This window comes from Hydractinia symbiolongicarpus, chromosome 15 (genome assembly GCF_029227915.1).
Source record: "Hydractinia symbiolongicarpus strain clone_291-10 chromosome 15, HSymV2.1, whole genome shotgun sequence".
Taxonomy (NCBI): Eukaryota; Metazoa; Cnidaria; class Hydrozoa; order Anthoathecata; family Hydractiniidae; genus Hydractinia; species Hydractinia symbiolongicarpus.
The window spans coordinates 8,618,190-8,627,304 of NC_079889.1; the positions used below are offsets into that span (position 1 = coordinate 8,618,190).

At 32.3% G+C, this 9,115-nt stretch overlaps 1 protein-coding gene across 1 annotated transcript; it reads right to left on the bottom strand.

Moving 5' to 3' along the window:
* Positions 1 to 3,338: 3,338 nt before the first annotated feature.
* On the bottom strand, positions 3,339 to 7,828 carry LOC130629297 (U1 small nuclear ribonucleoprotein A-like). Its single transcript, XM_057442450.1, has 6 exons — positions 7,711 to 7,828; positions 6,932 to 7,104; positions 5,385 to 5,481; positions 5,105 to 5,173; positions 4,719 to 4,821; positions 3,339 to 3,748 (listed from the first exon to the last, which is right to left on the bottom strand). Exons 1-6 carry the CDS (start codon positions 7,772 to 7,774, stop codon positions 3,589 to 3,591), a joined length of 666 nt encoding a protein of 221 aa, XP_057298433.1. The 5' UTR covers positions 7,775 to 7,828; the 3' UTR covers positions 3,339 to 3,588.
* Between the last annotated feature and the right edge of the window lie 1,287 nt (positions 7,829 to 9,115).

Consider the following 9,115-nt stretch of genomic DNA (forward strand, 5'->3'; position numbering starts at 1 on the left):
TCGTCGTGAATTTAAAAGGTAAGTGCTGTTAAGTTAAACTTTGATAACCAACAAATAACACCAACTTTGAAATTGAATTAAAATATCAAATATTTATCTTTTTAGCCGCCATGTTTGACAATTTCGTTCGGCTCTACTGCTCATTTGCCGTTCTAATTTAGAATATTTACTTATTTGTTTTCGATACTAAAGCTATTTTTGTATTGTCTCTCCATCATTGTGGTTTTAGGATTTAATGCTGATAATAGTAATCTTTACTTTACAAATGGTAAAACCACCGCGATGGTGTAATACAAGGAAAAGGCTGGTTGATATGTGACATCACAAAACCTGGCATGACGCCATTTGTAAAAACTGAGACCTTATACTCTTCGGCTGAGACCCGAAATACACATTATGCAGCACATTTACTGATTTTCATACCCGAACTCCTTAAGAGGTTTTGAGTTTTAAGCGCTGATAAAAAGCAACAATATACATACAAAGCTAGAGTCTTCTAACCATAATGGTTACGAAACGTATCAATCCTTTTTATATGTTATGCCCTCATTAAATGTCAGTCAACCTCGTGACCAATACATCTCACATTTTGTTGTTCATCGTGTCGCCGATGTCAAAATAGCGACTTTACGCAAAAAAGAAAAGCAATTACACTACGGCCACAAGGGGAATGGCATGCGAACAGCCGTCGTCTTAAAGTATGATCTTACGCAGAGAGAAAGTGCCCTCCCACCTAGAAAAATAAGTGCCTTCTTTTTCTTTTCTATTCTAGATCAGAAAACAGCACAAAGAATTGAGATTGTCGTTTAGAAAAGAAGATCCTTTTGGAGACAAGAAACATTGTGAAACTTTCAGGCTCGAAAATGCAAAAGCGGTGCTTGCATTAAATAGTACCAGTACAAAGCACCTGCTTTCACGTGTTTTGTGTCATTTAAACGTGTTTTCTTCCACCCTGTGCAAATATTTTAAAACCAACCAATTAATTTTGGATGCTAAGTCAATTTTTTATCATTGACAATCGAATATAATGTTGACAAGTTCGTAGTACGTATATATTTTATAGAAACATGTGTTTATAATTACTTGTGGGACGAGCTCGGAAATTCGACACTTTTCCCAATATAAATTACGCTGCACACAATGTGGTACAACGTTTTTCATACAGAAGTTACAATTTTTGGTTGAGCTTCGTGATTATCCAATTTTTAAACATTTAGGGAAATTTTATTGTTTCCAAAGAATTGCATTTTAAAGCAGAAAACAACAAAAAATTCAAGTAGCTCCTCCCTCCTAAATCCCTTGTACACGAATCAGTTATCTGCTTCGTACCAGAATCACCGGTACCTTATCTGTAATAAAAAATCGAATAAAAAAAGGCTGTAGAAATATTTTGTCGGCAGAAATATTAATCACTTGCATAGTCACTATTATTTGCTGACTAATTTTTAAAATGTAAGTGGAGTTTATGAGGTAAAAAGTAATTACAAAGGACTTTATTACAAATTCTTCTTTTTGTATAATAAACTCAACTAACAAAAGTTAAACTGAAAATACCCGACATTTGTATCCTCTTACCTTTGATTCTAAATGCATTAAAAAGAGCAAAGCAAAAATCGGTAAAAATTCTTAGTCGGAAAAAATCGTCGGTCGGTAAAAAAGAAGATTGATAGAAAATATTGGTCACTGAGCTAAAATCTGGTTATTTTCAACCGACTTTTTTTACCGATAAGGAAAACACATTCAAACGAATTCCTACAGTAGGTAGTTTTTGCGCTTGATTAATATATTTAATTTAACTGATAAAGTTTTAGATACAACACACACTCAGAAAGTGGCTGTAAATAGGAATTTTGGATATCGATTTGATCAAATTGTTAACCCAAACTCTTTTCTCATCCGATGATAAACAGGCAGGCTGGCATGCTGCAAGAAGGACCCCAAAAACTAGTTATTTCATATTTATGTGTAAGCAGTACATAAAGTCCTATCAATTAATATTTGGAAGGCAACAGTCTTTGTTTTTCCAATATAGTTGGATGGAACGCAGTTCGCGTGACGGGGAAATGAAAAAAGCATTAACAAAAACAACAACAACATGTTGAAGAGTGAGAAATCGTTACCTTGTTCTTATTTTAACTCCCTGAAGTTAAAATTCAACTATTTTTTTTTCTTCCATGAATCATTCCATCAAAGTGTCATGAGAAATATTTTTCCCCCAGTCTTTTCGCGCCTGGAAGAACAGATGGCCACGCGCTCTCTCAATCGTAGAGCCTCAACGAGACTTTAGAATTTCTTTCTATCAAATGTCTGGTAAAGTTTACACTATGTGACCACCTGTATGCTACTAAACGAAGTTAAATAATAACAATAAAGAAATTGCTTCATTTATTCTTCTGAGGTCTAAGGACTATTCACTGCAACCGAAAAATAATGGCGGTGGAGAGCAGCGCATACCAGCACATTTTAATATGTAAGAGAATTTAAATGAAACCGTACTTTTCGTCGTAAATAATTAACCTTACCCTCCAATATAAATAACATGTTTAATATGGGACCTATTTTCTTGATTTTAAAGAAATTAAAAATCTTTAAAAAGCAAAATACATGCAAAAGTAAATAAATAAATAAATAAATGTTTTTCAATGGGAAGCACATTTTTGCAATAAAATTCTTGTGTAAGAACACGTTTTTAAAGTTGTGTTCATATGTTTCGAAGCGAGATCAACTTCGGTACTAAGCCATTTTATACCGAGTGAGATCTATTTCTTTTTAACAAGCGGTTTTTTTCGTCACACAAATTTTGATCCCGTGACCTATAACATTATGACGACACGCATGCAGTTGTTAAGAACGCTACAAGCCCTGGGATTGAGGTTGTTAGAATCAAACAATAGGGGCGAAAAATCAAACCACTTTATCACAAAGAAACTGTCGCCTCAAATTTGTGAGAAGCAATTTGCAAAGTAAGGCTAAATTTACAACGAGGTGCGTTAAACTTAACATTTTAGACAGTACTAATTTTTGTTCAGAAAATAGCCAAAAAAAGCTGCAATATTGTGTTTTTTCATCACCGATTACTTGTCGAAAGCATTGCCTTCAGATTCCATTTGTCAAAGTGATGTCCCCATGCGTTGTTAGGTTTTTTGTATTGGGACAGACGACGATCTTATTGATTTATTTACACAGGCGTCTGTGGTCATGGTTTTTTCTTGAAGCATGTACCGGGTGGTTATCAGCTTAGGCTTACATACAAAACTTGTTATGACGAAAAGCATGCTAAAAATGTGACGTTGAAATCTTTTTTCCGGCACCTGTTTCGGACAAAAATTGATCAAAAATTAAAAATGCATTGTTTTCTACAAAACTTAGTACAAAAACGTACTGATATAAAAATGTTTCTGGATTCTGACGATATGTTTCGGCTCACTTGAGCGGAGTGCAATGCTACAAGTGAAAACAGCGTGTTCAAAGTTAAAACATTATATTTCTGACTTCCACACACATACGTTTTTTAAGAACATTGACACATCTATTAGATGGCTGCTTTACGACAATCAAAATGGTAAACAAGAAGTCTACGCCCTTTAATTACTTGCGTGCGAACGTGATTGTCATGCCGTGTGACGGAGTGATTTTAAACCCGTTGTACGTGTCCTTCGCGACGCTAGCTTGACCAGCTGTTTCGAATTCTACAAAAGCGATGTCGCAACGTCCTGGTACTAAGCGAACTTCTTTATAGCCGTCCAACCTGGAAAGTGTAAACAAACCTTTGAGCTATTAAAAGGTCTACATATGACTAAATTAGTGAATCTAAAATTAAACCTTAACAAGATCATTATCGTGAATTAGATTACCGCGTTTGACAAAGTAAGCTTGTCGAAAGTTAACAAAAGTTTTCCATCTTTCCATAGCGTCAAATTTGAGAAGATTTCAGAAGTTTACAATTTTTTTTGAGATGGTAGCATTTTCATAAAAAAATATATATTTTTATAGAATTTGAGCCACAACCGAAAAAAAAATTATTTTTGCACCACAGTATTGTAAAAGCAAAACAGAGGAGATTTAAGATGTGGCAACTTTGTAAGACACGGGTTAAGCAAAACTAAAATTACAAAATCAAAAGGCATGCTATCCTTATTCCAAGCAATTAACCAAAACATTAACAATACAATACACTCTTCAAAAAGTTTTCATTAACGGACAAAAAAGTGATTGTACGGGCAATACCAAAGTAACATCCTTATCAAAGACTCTCAAAACTCTAATTAGCGGAAAGTTTTAACACACAATTGCGCAAGGGTCGCTGTTTGATGATGAGACAACATATGACAAGCATAATAGACTAGATGTTAGCTTGGGAAAAAACCACGTTTTTGCATCAAAATTTCTTTAGCTACTTTCCCCATCCACCCTAATTGATTCTTGGTGCCTATTAAAATAGTTTTACGAATCTCCAAAGTCTGCTTCTGTATTTAATTCACCCCAAATATGAACAGGGATGTTGATTCGTAAATTTCCCACTAAAGTTGGCTCAATTGACTATCGGTTATATAAAAAACCCGCTTCCTGTCGAAATAAAACGGACAGTACACTCTTCAAATAGAGGACACCTCTTATTACTAATTAACAAGGGGTTGCACATAAGAAGTTCATTGTATAAACATCAGTTAGTCAACATTTAGTTTTGTGTAGGGTTAAAATGACAAATAAACACTTACTGTTTAAAAAGAACAGACAACATAATTTCTGTAGTTTCATCTGGTAGATTCGACAAAAAGAGAATTTGATTAGGAACTTCCGGAACTGCAGCTTGAGATCCAACTGTGAAAGTAAATACACACAAAGTTAAGGTATCGGCTCTAAACAATGTCAACAGTAGTTAATTTTCTTAATGTGTCTTTTTGCGACTAGCGTTAATATTTTTTCTGAAATAGCCCGTGTAATTTGGTGGATGTCATGCAACCTACAAAACTGTCTTAAAAAACCAAAGAAAGGCCTGGCAGACCTGGGTTGACATTACAGAAATGGAGCACACAGCTAGTAAAGGGAAAATTACATTTTAAAAAAAAAGGGACGTCTTACACCTAATTAAAATTAAACGCACCTGCGACGGGAGGTCCTTGTGAGATGACGGGAACACTTTGGCGTAGTTGTTTTGCAGGTTTCTTTTTTGCTGTAAAGAAAAAACAGTAATTAACACTAATCCAGCTTATTCGGCTATAGAGGTGTTAAACAGGAAAGCAAACGAGGTGTGTATTACAATTAAAATGAATAACAAACTTTTTTATATTTAATGTGACAGTTTTCAGGTTCAAACTTCACATTGCTCCCTAACACAAGTGCTGCCCCATATTATTCCAGCCTTATAAAACTATCACACGTACTATCTACAGCTTTTCTTTTAAGCTTTTTGTCACGAGGAACAAATGTATTATCCAGTTTTGCAACAGCATCTGATTTCGATTTACAAAAAGCGATTCTCTAAAAAAAAAACACAAACATAATAAAAATATACAATTTTCAATAAAGGTTACCTCCTGCGAAAAATAAAGTGAATTGCATATGAAAGAGCTTGAAAGGTTGCTAAGGAATTTGAATATTTTTTTTCAAAATTCTTAATTGGTTCTTTAGAATTTGGACAAAAAAGATTTACTAATTGTGCATGTCATGAACTAGCTCTGCAAGGGTGTTATACTCAACATTTTTGACAAGCCATATAGAGTTAAAATTGTTTTCTGGCCATTCACTTTGATGTTTTGGACATTTTACATAAATTTCAATATTTAGTTCCATAATTATGCTCAATAAAAAGAAAATACATGAGCTAGTTCATGAGGTCATAATTTTGCACAATTTGCACATCTTTTAAGACAAATATCTTGAGAACGGATGAAGATTTTTCAAAAAAATAAAAAGATTTCTAGAGAACTTTCAAAGATCTTTCATATGTGCCCAACTTGATTTTTTCTGGGAGGTAACCTTTAAAATAAATATAGTGCGTTCAAATAATGTGAATACAATTTTTCCAGGTTTCATACATTGGAAATTCTTCAGCTAAAGTAGCTTTGAAACAATGAAAAAAATGGTCACATAGGCTTTGTTAAAGCACAATTTGATATAGTTAAAAACAAAAGTTTTTTATTGCTGAAGTTGGAGAACTTAAAAATCTTTTAAAAAACTCTTCAATGCTGTACGCAAAAGTTAATGAGAAGTGCCATAGAGATCTACATTTAAATAAAGGTAGAAAAAACAAGTCAAGTTCCTTAGCTTAGGTTAGATCAAACATCATTGACAATAAAATTAAAAGAAAAGTAAATTCTGATTGAATGTATCTATATTATTAATACCCATATGGGTCTGTCTGTCATGCAAATGATAATAGCAGTAGCAACACATACAAATTACGGTCAATAAAGAAAGGGTGAACCCATGGATTTTTTCACGGTCCACCAACTAGTACATTCTGTTGTTCAACCTGTAAACAAACATTAATACTAACTCCTTATTTTTCTGCTAATGTTGACATTGTCTAAAAATTCCAGCTTTAAGGAAAATCCCAGACTTATTAGAAACTTGGATTATTACCTAAACTTTTGAAAAAAACTTTAATCCCTAAAGAAAGGATCTGGAATTTCAGCCTTGCCAATAATAGCAAAAACGAAAATAATTCTGCTTTAACATTTGAATCTAAAACTCCTGACATTTATCTGATTTATATGTAAGATGGTCTGAAAATTTAACAGTGTTTTAAAAATTCCTGACAATTTCTGAACCCTGTCTACAACATCCTATCACTTTTCCCGAGAAAAACAAAATCCTAGGACAAAATAGAGACAATGAAAGTTTGGTGTATAGTTTGTTAACCAATGGTCAAATAATAAAGTTTTATCTCACTCACAACATCTTAAGTTAGTCAATATCACATAATTACCATAGGTTTGTCGTAAAAAGGAAAGCCTTGCATCGATCTTAAAGCATTAGTAGCACTGGGTATGTCTTCAAAGGCAACAAATGCTTGTCCTCTCATTTTTAATGTTTTCAAAGCCACCACATCAAGTATAGTTCCAAACTGTGAAAATATGGCATATAACGATTTCTTCAGGTCTAAAATTATAAAAATGTGTAATTGGATTGACGATAAGTTTATTTTACAATTAGCTTTAAGCAATACTTTAAATAGTTTATCACAACAGACTTTCTAAATTCATATCAGCTTTCGTTAACACCAGCGTGCTCCTTAATTTAACAACATACCTTAAGAACCAAATATTATAGCAGAAAAATGTTGAACAGGAAAACTTCTGGTCCCGATTTCCAAAATTTTGACAGACAAATTTTTGGCAAAATATAAAGAATTTTAGAAAAGCCAAACTTTGACTTTGAGTGAAAATTCAAGTAGAAATATATATTCTAGATAGAGGTTTCTATTCTTCATAACAAATTTTACAAAAGAGTAATTTTAATAGCAACTCACTTTTGAAAGATTTAAATAAAGATATATAAGTATATTAAAAAATAATTTGGTGGAAAAATTGCAGCCAATCCTTTTTTACTGAAAATTTGTCATTAAATTTTTGGCTTTCAATGTAGTTTTTCTGAACTGGACCCAACAACTGTACTTTCAACAAAATAAAAAAAATTTAAACATAGATACAAATGACAACATTTTTTAAGAACAAATAAACAAAACTCTTAAAAAAATAAACAAACCTTCTTTCTTAATTTTTTCATTTAGATTATTGATGTATATGGTTTGATTTGGTGGGATGTCCATGTTGTGGAATAATATTTTATATACCTGTAGTGAAAAATAACATACTTATCACAAGGATTTTTAACAAGCAAATTACCGTTTTTATTACTCCAGTGCTTACAGCAAATACCATGGTGCAATCTGCTGAACAATAAGGATGATGGAAAATATATTTTGACATATTTTAAATATTAAGATAACAACCACAATGACTGGTCAATAAACAAAATTTTCTCCAAGAAAATTACTTTACGGGGAGAAAGTTTTGAGTTGTTTTGGCCATTTTCCTGAGAGTAAGTCTGCGAAATATGGTACATGCAGACTCTGGAAATTTTTTTTCATGTGAAATAGTCTAGAAAACTGATTCGCAAAAGTTAAATTGAGGAAAAAAAATCAAATTTTATGTTTTTCACAATTTTCTTTTGACAGCAATAATAAATCAATAAAAAAGAATGTTTTAATGATTGTTATACCAGCCGATATATTCACTACACATTCTTTACAACTAAAATTCCTGAATATGGAGTGATGATGCGTGTAAATATTTTTTTAGCTGTGTATTTATATTTTTAGCAGACAGTTTAACTGTTTTCAGTGTTCGAATTAGAAAAGTGAAGTCGGTTCGCAAAAATTTTGACACTTCAGCTTTTCAGTAGAACACCATCTAGATGTGACCTGGGAATGCCGTAGATCAATGACCATTGGCTTGTTCATTAGGAGCTACTTGTTTTTCAACGAAAATAATATTAATTAAACTATTTGCCGATATTGAAACTGAAAACTTTTAAAAAAAACATTTTGACCTTATAATTTTATCTAAACAACGGCCTTATAATATAAATTAACATGTAAATATTTTACACAATCATTTATAATGCGCTGCACTTGATAAATAAGGTTTTAATAACAATTTCTTATAATAAATTTTTTTCTGTCAGTTTTATGGCTATATAAAGGTTTCAGCAAAAGCGGGAAATTCCCAAAATGCTGCTGGGAGCAACTTTAGGGTGTCTAAAATCAGTTTTACGGTTATAGTTAAATGACCTGTCTTTTAAGTCTTCCTGTAAAACTTAAAAAGTTGTTTTTACGTTTAACAACTACACAAATTTAAAAATGCTAGAAATATATATATATAGCCATAAAAACTGATAAAAAAAATAATTCAAGCTGAAATTTTTAGAATGTGATAACTTATGGAAGTGATCAAATGGTGTAAATTTGAAACAATTTCAAGGACCTTTATTCCAGACCCTTGTTGATATTGGCTGGAATTAAAATACCATAGTCAGGGGACCCAGTGCAAAAACACGGATTTTATTTATGATTTTATGTCAATTTACATCCTATTTTATGCTATTTTAT

What these genes read in the sequence shown, in the direction of transcription:
- LOC130629297 (XM_057442450.1), bottom strand. Translation starts at nt 7,774, where the DNA reads ATGGACATCCCACCAAATCAAACCATATACATCAATAATCTAAATGAA. An exon ending in TAAAAGAAAAGCTGTAGATA is followed by an intron (nt 5,174 to 5,384) that starts GTACGTGTGATA and finishes TTTTCTTTACAG; the next exon opens with CAAAAAAGAAACCTGCAAAA. An exon ending in TTGTCTGTTCTTTTTAAACA is followed by an intron (nt 3,749 to 4,718) that starts GTAAGTGTTTAT and finishes TACACTTTCCAG; the next exon opens with GTTGGACGGCTATAAAGAAG.